This window comes from Canis lupus, chromosome 25, assembly GCF_003254725.2.
Source record: "Canis lupus dingo isolate Sandy chromosome 25, ASM325472v2, whole genome shotgun sequence".
In the NCBI taxonomy this organism is placed as follows: Eukaryota; Metazoa; Chordata; class Mammalia; order Carnivora; family Canidae; genus Canis; species Canis lupus.
In genome coordinates, this window is record NC_064267.1 from 10,669,539 (window position 1) to 10,688,593 (window position 19,055).

Genomic DNA, 19,055 nt, shown 5'->3' on the forward strand with positions numbered 1-19,055 from the left:
GCTGGTAGGCATGCAGCCTGGTCAAAATCATCCTTACATAACACAGTCAGAAAGAAACGTTCAATACCAATGTCAAATTCACAAGTGCATACATTGCACAAGGACATTCAAATTCCCGTTGGGAAATTTATTCTACTGAAATCACCAAAGGAACCAGAACTGTCTCACATAAAACCTACATACATTCAACTGTGTAAGAACATTCAACAAAATATGTCAGTTTAGCACCTAAAAGTTATCACAGTCACCAGATAGAAATTTTGATACCTATTGGTTGAATAGACACATAATAACATCAGTAATAGCCTTAATGGGATCTAGACACTCTTAATAATATCTACAATATTCATTTAAGCTGGTGGTACTTGCTAGCAGATAAGAATCTATACTTCATTTATACTGTATGTTTCTCTTGTATTTTGTCTTATTTTCAATTCAGGCTGCTCTCGTTCAAGAATATACAATGCAAGGTGCCTAAAATGATATAATTGTTCTATTATCTGCATAGGAAATTCCACAGGGTGAGATCTGCATTTCACAGAAATGAAGTTCTCTCTTTATCTATAAGCACCCACTTAAGAATTTTTTTCTGACCAGCTGAACAGTATTTCATCACTAGCCCAGCATCAACCTTACTTGAAAATACAAATGTCTGCGTCTCAAGAGATCCAAAAAGCCGCCCGACCCTTGGGCTTTTTTTTTTTTTTTTTTTTTTAAAGCTCTCACTGTGTCTCCACCTTGTGAGGAGGCAGGGCAGGAAAGCAATTGAACAGGAAGTCTTCAAGAAGGCCAGAAAAAGGCTGATGGAGCCCTGACAGTCCTGAATCCCCACCACAGATACATTACTATCTGTGCCTCATTCCCCTCATCTTCCCTCCTTACCCTCCTCTTCCACTTCCCTTTGACTTCATATGTTTATCTTCCCCATCCCCTTTCTCCTTCTAGTTTGGATACTGTCTAACTCTTTCTAGATACAGTGGGATTAGATTAATCCATTTATATTCCATGAAAGTATTTTAAACAAAATGTTAGATTATACATACTCTATTTTGTACATTAAGATAATGACTCTGATCCTCATCACTATGGATTATTTATTCCATCTTCTATGACCCATCTTACAATCAGTGGTACGAACATACATCTCCAAACAACCAGTCATGGGTACAGGCAGCATTTATGGTTCTAGAAGAGTCTCCTCAGCCCTAACTTCTATATAAGACTAAAGGGATTAAGTAGGAGATCTTCATTAGTCATTACGAATTTTAAAGATGCTATGATCAGAAATGTTATTATATCTTTTATAAAATCCAAAGTGATAATATAATCTAGAATTGTGCTGTCCAATAGGACAGCCACTAACCATGTGGCTATTTAAAGTCATTAAAATTAAAGAAAATTTAGAAGTCAGTTCCTCAGTTACACTAGCTGTATTTCAATGGTTCAGTATCCCATATTACAAGCAGCTACTGTACCAGGAACACAGATACTGAGCATTTCATCATCATAGAAAGATCTACAATGTTCTAGAGACATAGGAGGACCCTATTACAAATGTGCAACTAAGAAAATGCCTTTTTTGGCAATAATCATTAGGATTTTTAATTTTAGAAGATGACTTTACCCTTTTGACCACAGTAGTGAATTTTGTCTCCAGTTCTTAAGCCAACTGGACATATTTGCAATAAGGCCAGTGATTTCCATTGTCCTCCATAGAGTCTCTTAGGGGTTGGTGCAGCAAGACTAAATGGGAAAGGGGAGAAAGGGCTGGAGGCACCTACGTTTCCAAGGAGTTGTATTTAAATAGCAGTTTATGGCTCAAAGCTCCTGAGAAACATCATATATTCTCTCTGGAATCTGGTTTGCTCTAACTTATAGTATACTAGGGACAACCCACCGGAGATAAGTGTAATCCACCACATCACTGGAGACAGGCCTAAAGTCTGGTAGATTGTTTCCAGGATAAATCGTGTTCTCCAGTCTCCAATTGGCCTTTACACAGCCCTGCAATTCTCCCCTCACTTCTTATTGACTCATACTGTATGGCTCCAGGTAACCACTCTATGCCTTTCTACTTTATGAAATCCCAATTCCATCATGTTTGATCTTTGCAAAAACCCTACTTTGTAATTGCCTGGGACAAATGTAGCCACCTGATGTGAACTCCCTGAATCTCCTTCCTCCTATCCAGTATTTCTCTACACTCATCCTTTCACCCCTTTCTGTCTGTCTTCATGGCTACCCTTCTGAACTTATATTTGATGGCATTCCCTCCTGCTTGCTCCAGGAATTGCTCCATCTATCATCCTCACTTGCTTTTATCTTTAATGGCTTCTTCATCCCTGGAACCTTCCTCTTGGATCATAAACATTCTTATCTGTGCTTTAAAAAGGGGAGAGGCGGGCAAAACTAAACACAAAACAACTTTCTCTGCTGAGTCTTTTTATTCTACCAAACATCCTCACATTCATTTGTTTTCTCCATCTTCACCTGCCTTACCCACTTATAACCTGATTCCTGCCTCCATACATCTTGTTCAAACTAACATCAAGGCTCCCAGTGACCTTCTAATCACTAATTTGTTCCCAGTCCTCTCCACTCCTCTGTAGTGCAGACTGCATTGACTGACCATCTCCTTTCCATGAATGTCTCTCCTCCCTGGGCTTTCCTGATGCTCCTCCTTCCTCGCTGACCATGTCTTCTCTGGTTATATTCCCTGCTCCTGATCTAGACAGGCACACTCTGCACATGTCGCAACCCCCTTCCCATCTTGGGCTACTTGCCCTCCCCAGTGAGGCCAGTCATGGCTCCCAATATCACTTATTTTCCACAGCTGCTCCCCTCAATGTCAGTGCAATATGTCTGTAAATCTGCTGGATGGATTTATATGAATGCTTTTCTGGGACTCTGACATGAGGACAGTCCCTCAGACCCTGCTCTTGAGCTCACAATTCTGCAAGGAATACCCTCATCCTCATCCTTCCAGTCGCCCCTCCCTCACAGGTATTCTTGACCTGTCAGTTCTGACTCTCTTACATTATGCCCTTTCTTTCCATCCCTACCACTGTCTCCTACCACAGGCTCCCACTAACCCCCTCCTCCCAACTGCTGCCTGTTATGGAAGCCAGAGAACCCACTGACATCATGAAATTTATTCTCTTTCTCACTGAAGGCAGAAGGAATTATCAATCTGTGACCCCTGTCTGCTGCCTTAAGGAAGATATTACAAGGATCTTTATGAACCTTCCCAGAAGACAGTCTGTGCGTGTTATGGCAATACAAAAAAGTGTGTACCGTTGGAAAAGTTCCTGTAAGAAGTCAGTATCAGTCCAAAAGTTATGCTCAGTTGCTTTTTACTGTTTCTTCTCTGTCACTGTCCCTAGTGGTATTAGAATCGTGCTGGAATGTTACCTCTGACCTACCGTTTTTGTGAAAGCTAAAAGCAATAAAAGGTATGAAAACATCTGCACCCACACTTCCCATCTCCTGTAGCCCCTGACTCGTAATCCAAGATGCGCAGCATTAGGCAGAGTGCAAGGGCAAGAAGGGGACTTCCAAGAAACTTATAGCCCTCCATTTTATAGTTAAAAAGCAGGGCAGTAAGACCTTTGAGCTGCTCTCTGTTTGTTAGTGTTCTGAAATTTCTATCTCATATGACAGGGAAAAAATAGCAAAAGTAAGGTCTGGCCAGAAGGAAAGCATCTCTAATTTTGGCAGTGCTAAGATCACTCGTCTCCAGGCTCCCTTGTCCAAATGACTTGGCTCACAATTATCATAGTAATTGTTCTCAAATACACTTCTGATTATGCATCACTAAAGAATCATAAATGATTCCATAGTTTTAACAGAATGAAGTCACAGGATCCTAGCTATTGAGAGCCAAAAGTGGTCAATTCATTTAATTGAATCTCTTCCAACTTTATAATAAAAATCTGAGTCCAGTGAGGTTAACTGACTTTCCCCCATATTATTCTATTACCATAAGTGCTGATTTTGATGCATATTATACATGCAAGTGTGGCATATTTCTTATCTTGATCCCTTTTCCATAGTTCAAAGTATCTATTTTTCATTAAATATCTTGAATAAGCTAGAATATGCTAGACTCTGGCACTTATAAACCTTTGAGGGACAATGTGATTTCTAACAGTGTAGCCCACATATATGAGTCTAGGTGGATAAACTAGGTGTTACGAAGGCAATGAAGAAAATATTTTCACTTACAGGCAATGCAACATAGTACTCAGAAGAATCAAGTCCTTCTGTGTAAATGAGTGTGAAGGAAGCAAAGAAAGAAGAAAAAAAACTGAATGTGTGGGAAGAATCTGAAAAATTAACAGCAAGATTCAGTGAAAATGATTTCATTTCTTCCTTATACAGAATACTTTAAATTACATAATTACAGATTACAGGGAAATAGATATTTAAATCCATCGGTGACATGTGTTTGACTTCCTCATTTCTAGAGAAAACTCAAAAGCTTATTTTGGTTTTTGTTCTCACTCTTCTCTTTTCCCCACCCACCTAAATTGGACTGAGATATTTGACAAAGTAAAACCCTAGTACAATGGAAATTAGACTAGCAAAATGAGAAGCTGTAGCTGCATGAAACTCTTTACACACTACAAAATCAAATGTTCCCACTTTTTCCTACAGACATTAGAAAGGGACAGAAATAAAATCAGATCCAACTCTCAGTTTCTATTTTGAGCAGAAGTTTTAAATGCCATCAGCTTCGATTAATGTGCTATGTATTAGTCACCTTGCACAGAAATATGTTTCATTTAAAGGGAACCCAACTGAATGTATTTCCTAAAATGATAACATGCTGAGGGCATGGCAAAACTGTTTTAGATAAAGAAAACAAAACATGGCTTTGCTTGCATGTATTTTATAAATTTCCAAACAGTTTGAAGTTTATAGCCCAAAAGAGAACTCCATGAAAATCTACCAATCAACTTCTCAAACTGCACCTTCATGTTGCATAAATGAGATATTTCCTCTTAATGTTCAGAGAAGTATTCAATATATATGACAGAGGGAATTATAAAAATTTAGAAATGGAAATAGACATCATTGCCCTGACATATATTATCATTACCACTTTCCTTACCCCATGCCAGATACAGTTAATCCATCATGCTCATTTTTCCTACTCAGCTTTCAAATCCTTCTCCATATAAACTTTATACACATGGCCAATGAATGGAAATGGGGTTGAACCATTGTCATTATGACTGTGCCTGACCCTTTTCTGAGCACTCTGCATTCATTAATTCCATTAAATATTCCCAATCTCACAGTAGTGTTTTACACTTATTTTTATTTATTTATTCTTATTTTACAATAAGAAAACAGAGGCACAGAGAGATTAAGTAACTTGCGCAAAGTCACCTAGCTAGTAAATGGCAAAGGCAGGATGCAAACCCAGGCAGCCTTCGTCCAGACAACCATATCCTTCACCACTATGCCATATAGTCTCTTAAGAAATGAAAGCCAGTACAGAGAGAAAATGAGATTTTATTTTAATTTTCTTTTCTGGAAATGTCCAAACATACAAATAAAAGTAAAGTAAGTAGTATAATAAACTCTCATAGCTCCATCAACCAGCTTCAAGGATTATAAAAAATTTACTTATCTTTTTTCATCTTTTTTTTTGAGGGGGCAGTGCCAGATTATTTTACAGCAAATCCAGAAGAACACCACCGTTACTTAAAATGTGGAATAATTAGCTCTGAAGAAATGGTGCAGTAGTGCTGAGATAGCCAGGAGAGAATGTAAAGGGCATGAGGGGTTTTCCTCACTCCCAACTCAGGAGGGTTAGGTGTTCCCTGTTTTTTTTTTTTTTTTTTTTTTTAAGATTTTATTTATTTATTCATGAGAGACACACAGAAAGAGAGAGAGAGAGAGAGAGAGAGAGAGAGAGAGAGAAAGGCAGAGGGAGAAGCAGGCTCCATGCAGGAGCCCAACGTGGGACTCAATTCTGGGTCTCTTGGATCAAGCCCTGGGCTGAAGGCGGCACTAAAATGCTGAGCCACCCAGGCTGCCCTCCCTCTTTCACATACCTCCTTCCCCTCCCCACCCACCAAATGCCATGCAATCTTCAGCCATAGCCTGACTCACAGTTCCCTACATGGATTTATTCTCCCCATTGGGTCCTAACTTTGCAAGAATGAGATCTTGGTGTTCTGGTCACAATAGCTGCAGCACTGAGCTCTGCGCTTACCCAACAACAGATGCTAAAAGAGGGCTGGATTAAGGAAGGGAAATGGACAATCTGATGGTCATGAAAACAGACAGCCAAAAAAAATGAGACCATTCAACTACCATATCCTCCTACCATAATCCTACCATTTCATCCCTCAAATTTCAGTTTATCTTACTTTCAACCAAAAATGGTCAATTTTAAAATAAAACAAAAGACATTCACATTCTAATCCCATCTCTGGGTGGACATGATCATTATCTGAGTGTTCTGAAAAGGAATTTACAATGTCAATAAGGCTTAATCTCAAACAGGCAAGAGCTTCTCTGAAATCTGACCTCTCAGGTCCGTTTGGGTTCCTTTTTCCATGAATAAAAAATGACACCCTCTTTGCCAAAGGAACATGAGATAGATTAACAGCTGTTTTGGTAAGAGTTATTAATAATACTTCTTGGCAACTCTGAACTTACTTAGAATTCATCTCAGATACAGAAAATCAAATGTATTATTTATGTAAATGTATTTTATGGTATTCATGAGCATGAATGCTGAAGTTAACATTACAAAAAGCTTTCACATTAACCCTTATTTTCATTGATTAACCTTCCAAAAAGGCTAGTTATTTTCCATTTCAGATTATTATCCCCCAAACCCAAATCCTATTCGATAATTAAAAGAACATCTACTTATTTAAGTATTAAAATAAGATATAGGGACGCCTGGGTGGCTCAGCGGTTGAGCATCTGCCTTCAGCTCAGGGTGTGATCCTGGGTCCAGGGATCGAGTCCCACATCAGGCTCCCTGCGAGAAGCCTGCTTATCCCTCTACCTATGTCTCTGCCTCTCTCTCTGTGTCTCTCATAAATAATAAAATCTTATTAAAAAATAAAATAAGAAATAAAACTCCAGAATTTAATGAATGTATCTTTTTCTCTCTAATTGAGGGGTCTGATTTTGACAACTTTGAAAAGCCATGAAAAGCCTCAATGGTAGCGCTTTAGGCCAATTCTTTTTATTTTTTAAAGATTTTATTTATTTATTCATGAGATAAATTCTCAGGGGTCTCTCTTGTTTCATACTCTTACATAAGAGAAACTGTAAAAAAAATTTCTATTGGGAAAGGATTTCTCTTGAAACTCTATTACTGTAAAGGACATGCTAGATAGCATGAGGGATATTAAAATTATTAAAAGACATAGCACTTCTCCTTGAAGAGCTTACAATCCGTAGGGGAAATAGAGCATAGAAACAAACCAGGACAATCAGACAGTATATGATAATCCACAAAAGTGATGTGAGCAAGGAACACTGGAGTTACCCCCAAAAAAAGACTGCTTTGGGTTCACAGATGAAGGAAGTTTTTTAGAGGAAGTGGCATTTGAATTGTACCTGGAAATGGCAGGATGTACAGAGAAATTTGGTTGGGAATAGGAGGACAGTGTTACAGAGATGAACGGTTAACACAAAGAACACAAAGGCAGGAAAGCACAAAGCCCTCAGAGAGAAAAGCAAACAATTCTGGTTGGCCAGTTGAGGGTGTATGTACATGAGGGGATGGGATGTGGGAGTGGTGAGAAGGGAACCCTAAAACCATGCCCTGGAATATCCAGTAAGGAACTGAAGCAAGCACAGGGGCACCATGAAACAATTAAAACAGGGTAAAAGGGAAAATTATCTCGGACCAGAGTACTAGAGCACCTGGGTGTCTCCATGGTTGAAACAACCTTTGGCTCAGGTTGTGATCCAGGGTCCTCGGATCAAGTCCTGCATCAGGTTCCTCACATGGAGCCTGCTTTTCCCTCTGCCTGTGTCTCTGCCTCTCTCTCTCTGTGTCCCTCATGAGTAAACACATAAAATCTTTTTAAAAAATTAAAAAAAAAAGGAATTACGGAATACTTAGGAATGGTTTAGGTGAGAGGTACTACAGATTTAAACTAAGATGAGAAGAAAGAGTACATGAGAGAGTGAGAACCGACCAGATTTGATCACTGACTAGAAAGGGAGGCAAAAAGAAGGTGAGAGGCAATGTTGATCCTAAAAGTTCCAACCTCACTAGCCAGATCACAGACATCATTCACAGGTAGAGCAACTGTGAGAGGAAGTGTTGGTTTGTAAAAGATAATAAAAGATTCATTTGGGGTAAATGTTCAGTTTGAGGCAACTTGGGGTCAGTCTGCTGGGGATGTCTGGCATGTGAAACGGGTGAGTAGTTCCAGAGAGAGGAAGGGGCTGCAGCTATGGAGGTGGTAGTATGTCCAAAGTGCTAAGAGATGAAAGTATGGATAGGATGAGCAAGGGGAAGCTTAAAGAATTGGAAGAGATGCATTGTGAGAACAAACCTTGGGGAGCTCAATCACACCAGCTGTACAGAAGACAGATGATACAATGATGAACTGGCAGGCTGTACCAGAAATGGCAACCCCTCACATTCAGGAGGTTTTCTGGCTGCACCAACAGCTCCCCTACAAACGATCTCCCAGAGCCCATCTCCGCTTCCCAAAATATAACCCCACTGAGAAACTCCCTGATCACCCGCATCAGAAATTAACCCCCCACCCCAAACCAGGAACATCTTTCCAGCTTTGTATCGTTTTTAAGGCTGTGGGCACATATATCCTTGTGCCATGGTTATTTATACAAGGTCACCTCTCTGTCCACCTCCTCAGCTGCATTCCTACTCCCCAACCACTCTACTACCTCCCTGCACCCAGGGCAGAGGGCAGATTCTATATCCAAAAGGTGAGAGCCATGTCCGGGGGGGGGCTGGGGGTCTCCCCTCTCCATGCTTACTGTTATCTGCCCCTGAGGACCCAGGAAAACTTCATGGAGAGAATTGTAAGTAAGCCAAAGTCACCCAGGAAACACCAAGTTCTTAATGAATCTCTGAAAAGTGCCCTAAATATAGCATGCTTTGTTCACTGTGGACACTGTTCAGACTGTTTATAGGCACGAGTATCTAAAAATATGAGCTGCACACTTCTAAACAGTTCCTTATTATAGTCATATCTCACATTTTGAGACATCTATTGTGCCACATTATAATTCCTAATTACTGTAGTATTCCTAAAATGAATCCTATTTGAACATACCGTTTGAAGAAAGATCAATGTTCCAAGAAGGAAAAAGGAACCAATGCTGATAATCATGCTAGCTGTTTCGATGAGCTAAACCAACAAAGCTTTCCTCCTAGGGTTTGATCTATGGACTTTCAGCTCTTTCAAGAACTGCATATTTTACTTACTCCTTATCATCAAAGCATCATCTCTCCACTAAAGAACAGAAACAAAATTATTCTTGACATTAAATCTAATAACAAGTATAACCAGAATGGTTAATGGTACTAAGATATCAACTCAAATATGTGAGGAGGTTTTCTGTGGTTCATTGGTGAAGTACATATTTTACATACAGTTAGGTAGCGGATAATTACAAAACAATTCTAAGTACTGTGGTTTTTTTAAATAGAAAAAAATTCTAAACATATATTACTTTTATTTTTTTCTTGTCAAGTTTTTATTTATTTAGTTACTCAAATTTTTCTTTAAATGTGAATTAATTAACATACAGTGCAATATTGGTTTCTGGAGTAAAACTGTGACTCATCACTTACACACAACACCCAATGTTCATCACAATGAGTGCCCATCCCCCATCTAGCCCATCTCCCACCCACCTCCCTCCGTCAACCCTCAGTTTGTTCTCTATAGTTAAGAGTCTCTTATGGTTTGCTTCCCTCTCTCCCTGACTTCATATGTTCATCTATTCTGTTTCTTAAATTCACATATAAATATAATCCCATGGTATTTGTCTTTCTCTGACTGACTGACTTCACTTAGCATAATACACTCTAGCTATATCCATGTCCTTGAGAATGGCAAAATTTTATTCTTTTTGATGGCTGAGTAATATTCCTGTGTGTGTCTGTGTGTGTGTCTGTGTGTGTACCACATCTTCTTTATACATTCACTGGTTGATGGACATTTCCATAGTTCAGTTATTCTTGATAATGCTGCTATAAACATTGGGGTACATGTACCCCTCCGAATGTATGTTTTTGTATCCTTTGGGTAGATCCCTAGTAGTGCAATTGCTGGACCACAGGGTAGCTCTATTTTTAAATTTTTGAGGAACCTCCATACTGTTCTCCAGAGTAGCTGCACCAGTTTGCATTCCCACCAACAGTGTAAGAGGGTTCTCCTTTCTCTGCATCTTCATCAACCCCTGTTGTTTTTTGTGTTATTAATTTTAGCCATTCTGATAGGTGTAAGGTAGTAGCTCATCATGGTTTTGATTTGTGTTTCCCTAATGATGAGTGATGCTGAGCATCCTCTCATGTGTCTATTAGCCGTCAAGATGTTTTCTTTGGAAAAGTGTATATTCTGTCTTCTGCCCATTTCTTGACAGGATTATTTGTTTTTTGGGTGTTGAGTTTGATAAGTTCTTCATAGATTTTGGATACTAACCCTTTATCAGATATGTCATTTGAAAATAATTTCTCCCATTCTGTAAGTTGCCTTTTAGTTTGTTGATTATTTCCTTTGTTGTGCAGAAGCTTTTTATCTTAATGAAATCCCAATAGTTCATTTTTTGCCTTTGTTTCCCTTGCCTCTGGAGATGTGTCTAGTAAAAAGCTGCTATGGCCAAGATCAAAGAAGTTGTTGTCTATGTTCTCCTCTAGGATTTTGATGGATTCCTGTCTTACATTTAGGTTTTTCTCATCCATTTTGAATTTATTTTTGTGTATGATGTAAGAAAGTGGTCCGGTTTCATTCTTCTGCATGTGGCTGTCCAGTTTTCCCAACACCATTTATTGAAGAGACTATTAGATATTCTTTCCTGCTTTGTCAAAAATTAGTTGACCTCATAGATGTGGGTCCATTTTTGAGTCTTCTATTCTGCTCCATTGATCTATATATGTCTGTTTTTGTGCCAGTACCACACTGTTTTGATTACAGCTTTGTAATAAAGATTGAAGTTGGAACCATAATGCCTCCAGCCTTGCTTTTCTTTTTCTTTTTTAAAGATTTATTTAAACGTGAGATCCCACAAGCCTGAGATGACGACCTGAGCTGAAATCAAGAATCCAATGCTTAACTGACTGACCCGTGCAGGCATTCCTGCTTTTCTTTTTCAAGAATTGCTTTGGCTATTCGGGATCTTTTGTGGTTTCATACAAATTTTAGGATTATTGTTCTAGCTCTGTGAAAAATGTTGATGGTATGTTGACAGGAATTGCATTAAATGTGTAAATTATTCTGGGTAGTATATACATGTTAACATTTGTTCTTCCAATACATGAGTATGGAATGCTTTTTTCATTTGTTTGTGTCCTCTTCAATTTCTTTCATAAGTGTTGTATAGTTTTAGAGTACAGATCTTTTACCACTTTGGTTAGGTTTATTCCTAGGTATCTTATTCTTTTTGGTGTGAATACATATTACCCTTACTATGAAGTCTTTAACTTAAGACTTATTTTCCCCGGCATGTTATGGCTCTTTTGGGTGCTCAGAGTGTCCCTGTCTAGTGTCCTTTGAAGCAGAGGTAAAGAAGAAATGCCCTAAATACACCTGGAATTATTCTGTCCACAACTGTCAGATCTCCTTTAGCAAAAGTTGATGCTGTGGGAACAAAGCTCAATTCATCTTGACATTATTTTTTTTTTTTTTTAAGAAATCAAGGCTTTGACATCTTCCTTAGAAAGATACATCCCATATGAGATTTTTTTTTTTAAATCACTCATGCTCCCTCTGAAAGAGAAACAAGCCACTGGGAATTTTACTACTAAAAAGGATGACAAATAGTTGCTCCTGTATTTAAAAATCTTCAGACTGTCAATATGTACACACAGATCTGAGTTACACATTTGCAAATAGTTCTTTATTATATACACATTTCAGATTTTGAGACATCTACTGTGACACAATGTAATCTGTAATGACAATGATATTCCTAAAATGAACCCAGTGTAAAAGCAGCTCAGAGATGCAGTACTTTCAGGAAACCACGTGAGCAAAAAACCTCTCAGAAACTGCTTACAAATACATCAAGACAAAGGAAAATGTAATGTATTATTATTAGGAATAACTAGGTAGAGCAAAATCTAGAACTATAAAGGTACAAATGTGCTGCACCTCATCTCTCCAAACCCAAGAAAGGATCGAGAAAGAGCACGCTCAGGGAAAGGAAATTGAAAAAAATAATATAAATCAATCTCATTTTCAAACTCTACCCTCGACACTCCATCTTGTTCTCTCTCTCTTTCACTCACTCACTACTTCAGCCTGATTCAACTACTGTAATCCCTCCCAAAGAGCCTGCCACAGGAAAACCTCTAAGACTTTCCTGGCCCTCCGGCAAGTTCTTGCTAAACTAACCAAGATCTGAGGTACCAGGGCTTCAGATCCAATAACAATGACTTTGAAGTTGACAGGCTGAGATGGGCTTTGGTCATTAAAGGCTCAGCTGAATGGGGCAGCCTCCAGATCTTCTTTAGGAACAGCAGCTGTGACTTGCTCTGAGACTATTAATTCATGCTTTGAAATACAGCTTACAACATCAGTCTCAGGAACCAGGCTAAGAGTAGCACCATTCAGCTAATGGGGACCTTTCTGGGCAGAGTTGAAGAAGCTCAGTTGTCCTTTTCTATTTTTAGCATCATTTGGTTGACTTTTAGAAATCCAGCCAAGTGCTCCACCAAAATGAAGGCATTACAGATAATCCCAGGTAATTTAAAAGGATTCTCACCACCACTATTTAATACATAGTTTGTTTCATGCAACACCTGTTTTGGATCTTTCTTTGACTTCTTGCATAGAATCCATGGAGCAAAGGGCTCCTGGTCTCAGTCCCTGGATAAGTCATTTTCTAGATTTAAAAGTCTTTTTTCTAACATTTAAACTTCTCATAACTGAAAAAAATGATAGGGCCAAACAGGCTTTTTTTTTTTTTCCTTCAGTAGATGCTTTTCTAAAGTCTTAACAATGGTAGATGAGGGTAGTCAAATCAAATCTTTCCTACACAAAGAAATCAAATTAGTACACCCACATGCTGATCCACCCAGTGTGGCCCAAGGGGCAAATCCCCGCAAGGGCACAGCACACCGGCGCCGCCCACTTACGGTTGGCCGGCCGGCTCTGCTCTGGCTGCGCGCTGTCCACAGACTGGGTGCTGGAGACCGAGGACACACTGGAGCTCCGCACGAAGCCAAAGGCTGCCAGCTTGGCTGCTGGGAGGCGCGAGTATCCGGGAGGACGAAGTCCAGATTTTGGCAGATTGGATTTTGCAGCATTTGAACCAGAGGCTTTCTTTAAATCTGCTATAATGAATCCAAACCAAACCAAAAAAAAAAAAAAAAAGGTTGACAACAAGATATGAAATACATGGACTATAAATATTAATCTAGCTCTATCATAAACAGACCACAGTTAATCTTGCAGGGTGTGCTTCAGCACATTCACAATACAATTTTGTAAGAAAGACTCCTCGTTGTGGGCTGGGAGCTTCAGAGAACTCAAGTATGAGGAGAAGCAGCAGGCAGATGACACAAGAACAGACAACTAGCCCTATTATTATGTGACCATAAATAAAGGTATGCAGTGATTAGGAAGCTGGATGGAATGAACACTTACCGTTGTAACTTACCCTAGAATTGTGAAATTGACACACATCCTTAAAATCTGACATACAATAATGGGCAAAGAGCCCTTGTGGCAAATATTCATCAACAATTATAAACAATATGTGATAATTCATGGAAGCATGTACAAGGAATCATTTTGCTAACATTCTGTTGGTTGTAGGAAAAAGGTGAGGACAAGCTGAGGAGCTGGCCAGGCTGAAATCCAGTCTCTGTTATTTACTAGCTGTATAACCTTGGGCACCTGACCCAATACTTTAGAACTACAGTTTTGTCTCATAAAAGGACTGGTGATGATAAAACTGGCCTCAAAGATTTAATATAAGTATTACTGCTTGTAACAGAACTTTATAGATGCTCCAATTAACACTAAGATTTTTTTCTCCTTTCTCCATGATTTGGTTTTATGTTGAACTAAAATTCAAAAGTAAACCAAACTTCAGAATTAGTTCCCTGATATGTGCAAAGCCAGCTAATTTTGAAATAATAAAACATCACACTATGCTGTCTGAACCAGGCTCTATTCATGGTAATCTCCACACCCTAAGAAGTCTTTCAATACATAATGTTATCACACACAAATGCTCTTTAATATTCCTTAAAAGGAAAAAGGTCTAGGTTTCTTAATAATCTGTATAATTGTCCTAGTCAAGCCATTTAGCAACTTTCACCTGCTATATTTACTGTGAGTGCATATATACAGATCCTTCAGCAGTGTTCCTCACTCTTTATTATCTACTGAAAGATTAAACAAGTTGTAGACTAATAACTAAAAAAAAAGCCATTCATTTTTTTTTAAAAAAATTGATGCCTAGAAATCAATGAAGAATCTACATCAGAAATAAATCTATGTCTGGAAATCTGTGAAGAACGAATAGATCCAAACTGATCCAATGGTGCCTCTTTCTCTACTAGGAGTTCTCCCTAAGAGTGAAGCTGTAGCCGGTTGTACATCCAGATGAAAGTAGAATATGCACAACTATGGTTTCTTGATTTCTGGGTCAAGACTAGGAGGAGGAGGAATCAAGTGAGGCAGAGGGAAGAGGAAGGAGGGAACAGGGATCTGGACTGTAATATTCCCAATTCAGTTCTGTCCTTATGCTTGGGAAAAAATGCTCAAATATGATGAGAAATGATCACTGTTTAATAAGTAGTAATGGCCCTTCTATATCAGCAATTAAATGTCAGGTCAATGCCTTCAAATGTTGTTCTATCATTTCACTTACTTTTAGATAATATCCCCAGAACAATGGAAGTATCCCCATATATCAGATACATTTTCTTTTTTTTTTCAGATACATTTTCAAAATAAGTCTACACCAACTCAATTTTGGATAGTGCCTGTAAAACAGTGAAAGTTGCTAAAAAATCAGATGTTATTTCAATAAGTATACACTAAATCCATCACATTTTAATACTAATTTCAGTTATGTATAACTTCTTTCCCAAACCAGTTAATCAATAACTGACTTAAGATTACAGAAAAACAAGTGAGAAGAATATGAATACATTTTTTTCTAGAAAGAAACCCCATATTTCAGAATGACAAGAAGATCAGAATTCCTAAAGAACACCTTGACATGTAGTAAACATTCATTTAATATTTATTGAAGAATGAAAATTAGATGCTCCTGGGTGGCTCAGTCAGTTGAACATTCAATTCTTGATATTGGCTCATGTCATGATCTCAGGGTAGTGGTATCGAGCTTCATATTGGGCTCTACACTTAATACAGAATCTGCTTAAGATTCTTTCCCTCTCCCTCTACTCTTCCTCCTGCTTTGGAACTCATGTATGTGTGCTCTATCTTAAACAAACAAACAAATAAACTCCTTTAAAAATGAAAACTAAATTTATTAAATCATTACATAAGACAACAAAGGCACTGAAAATGTTCAAAGAGGAAATTATCCTATTCCACCCTTACCTATATTTAATGATTGCTGGTGTCATTGGCAGAAAGGTAGCATGGAACACGTGGAGAGGGAACTCAACAACACAGGACCCCAAGTATACATGAAGTCAGTCTCTGACTTCTGCGCTTTCACCTTCCCTTATTCCAGCTTTCCCTTTTCATAAACTCACACATTGTGTGTATGTATGTGTGTGTGTGTGTGTGTGTAGGCTACTTGTGGGAGTCTTACCCCAATTCTCTGTGTACATAATTCTTCTAAATTTAATCTATACATCAAGTTATTATCCAATGGTCTCTTTCTATGAGATATATCTCACAAATAGTTTACATATCTTTGGGGTAAAAACATCAACAGGAGATGCCATATCATCCTTGGAAAGGTACTCTTCAGCATTACATTCAGCTGCTCTGACTGAATGTGCCTCAATTTAATCTTAATTTCTCATAAAAGGAATCTAATTATTAAAATGTGCACTCTACGACTTCTCAAGTGCAACATATCAGAAGAATATTTTTTTTTCAAGTACGTAGTGTCCTTGGGCTATTCAAAAATACAGATTTTGGGCAGCCCTGGTGACTCAGCGGTTTAGCGCCACCTTCGGCCCAGGGTGAGATCCTGGAGACACTGGGATCGAGTCCTGCGTTGGGGCTCCCTGCATGGAGCCTGCTTCTCCCTCTGCCTGTGTCTCTGCCTCTCTCTCTCTCTATGTCTCTCATGCATAAATAAATAAAATCTTTAAATATATATATATATATATATATATATGTATATTGATGGAAATAGCATATCAAGGTGTACAGGAAGTCCTCCCTAAACAAATGATAGCAATGTTAAATAAAACTGAGCAGACACATAAGAGAGACATCTTCTGTGATGGTCGCATGAAGAGCTTCATGGACACTTTCTCCCGTGAAACAACCATAATTAGCAAAAATTATTTTTAAAACACAATAATCACTAAAAGTTTCTAGAAACTGTTTTAAGGGCATATAGGGGATAAAGAAACATTTATATATGAAAATATACTAAATCTCTGTAAGAATAGTCAAACTGGATGGCACTTGAGCCTGACTCATTCCTTTCCTACTCTGCAACCTTGTCCATCTCAGCATGATAAAAGCTCTACTCTGGGTGGTTATGACCAAGGCAACAGGATTTCTCTCCCTCTGGTCAAGAACTACCATCTCTCACTGGGAGAGGCAGGCCACCACCATTTCCCATCCCTATGCCCTCCTCCTAGGTCCACGTTGCAGAGACTGAATTACATGCAAGCAAGAGGCCAAGAGTTGAGGGAACCCTTCTTACGCAGCTCCAAGGAAGAGGGCAGAGGCAGTAACTACTCCAACCATAGCAAGCCAAAAATCCTGGGGCCCTAATCATTGTTGCCCTGTGTCCCTAGCGGTTCAATATCAGGAGAGGCAAAGGGAGACGAACAGAAGCTACTGCCCCTGCCTAGTACCCACCTGTAAATCAGGATTGTCACTCCTCGAGGAACAGATCACTGTCCACCACACCCCCTACTAGAGTCATAACTAAGAGATCTGCCCAAGGGTAGAGGTAGGCCGTAAGAATGAAAATCTCTGAAGCACTCTACAATGCCCATGTTAAAAAAAGAAGAAAGATATTACATCAATAAAGTAATCTTCCATCTAATGACACTGAAGAAAGAAGAGCAAACTAAATGTAAGCAGAAGGAAGGAAATAATAAATACTAGAATCATAATAAATAAAATGGAAAAGCAAAAGAGAGAGTCAGCAAAATCAAATTTGGTTTTTAGAAAGATCAACAAAGTCAACAAACCTTTTGTTACATTGACCAAGAAAAAAGAGAGAAGACTCAATTTGTTAAGTGAGGAATGCAACAGGGACATCATGACTAATCTTGCAAAAATAAAAATAATTATAAAGGAATATTATGAACAATCTAGTGAAATGAACACATTCCAGAAAAACACAAAAAGAAAAAAAAAGAAATAGAAAATTTGAATATATTTACAACTAGGAAATTGAATTAGACATCCAAAAAGTTCCCACAAAGAAAAGCCCAGACTCAAATGTCTTCAACAGAGAATCCTATCAAGCATTTAAAGAATTTATGCCAGTTCTTCACAAATTATTCCAGGGAAGGAGGAGAGAGGGAGACACAGAAATATTTTCAAACTCATGCTATGAGGTGTTCATTTGATAACCAAACCAGACAAAAATATCATGAAAAAAGAAAACTCTTACAGTACAAAATTTTCACCAAAATACAGCAAACAGAAACCAGAAACATATAAAAAGCATTATATACTATAAACAAGTGAGATTTACCCCAGGAATGAAAGATTGGTTTAACATAAAAATCAATGACTGATGCCATATGAATAGAACAAAGAACAACCACATGATCATCTCAATAGATGCAGAAAAATCACTTGACAACTTCCAAAGGTATTTAATGATAAAACACTAAACAAACTAGGAATAATAGAAAAATATCCTCAACCTGATAAGAGGATGGAAAAAAAAATCCATAGCTAACATCAGACTCAGTGGAAAAAGACTGAATGCTTCCCCCATAGATTGGGAACCAGACAAGAATGTCTGCTCTCATCACTTCTACTCAGTATTTTATGGAAGGTCCTAGTCAGGACAGTTGAGCAAGAAAATTAAAAGATATGATGATTGGAAACAAGAAGCAAAACAATCTGTAGATCACACAATCTTGTATATAGAAAACCCTATGAAATCTACTAAAAACTATTACAATGAATGAGTTCAATATACAAAAATCTATTGTATTTCTATATACTTGCAATAGCTAATCCAAAAATAAAATTAAGATTTAATTTACAATAGCACCAACAAGATAAAATATTTAGCAACTGTAGTAAAGGGCTGGACTCCCTTTTTTTTTTTTTTTTTTTTTTAATGTTTGATGGCTAACAGCTATCAAGTTTCAAACCGCATGCCCCATTTTACACTGCCCAGCCCCCTACTGCCCCATATCTGGGAAAGCAGATTAGAAAGCCCAGTACTGCCTCCTTTAGAGCTGGCAGGAACGTCAAACTACACAAGCCCCTTCCCACTCCCTGACAACAATAAAATAAATTGAGTTAGTATCCTTCCCTTGCTCTCTCAAGTCATTTCACACGTTTGAGAGGCCTGCACTGCTCTCCCAGTCACCTCAGTTATGTAAGTAATAAACTCCTCACAAACTGCTTTGTGTATGGCATCATCAGTCTTGACATCCAAACCAAATTTTGGTGGAGGTCTTCCTAACTCTTCAGGGTGACCACAACAATAGGTAGTATGAC

The 19,055-nt window shown here is 38.4% G+C and overlaps 1 protein-coding gene across 10 annotated transcripts in view; it reads right to left on the minus strand.

Annotated features, from left to right (window-relative positions):
- Nucleotides 1-19,055, minus strand: part of MTUS2 (microtubule associated scaffold protein 2) — a 588,485-nt gene that overhangs the window by 320,744 nt on the left and 248,686 nt on the right. For 8 of the 10 annotated variants that reach the window (XM_025462603.3, XM_025462600.3, XM_025462601.3 and 5 more), the window contains one exon: nt 13,322-13,519. In XM_025462603.3, the coding sequence (XP_025318388.3) occupies nt 13,322-13,519 (198 nt within the window). The remainder of the gene's footprint in view (nt 1-13,321; nt 13,520-19,055) is intronic. The other 2 variants (XM_035720080.2, XM_025462604.3) reach the window with 1 other exon arrangement.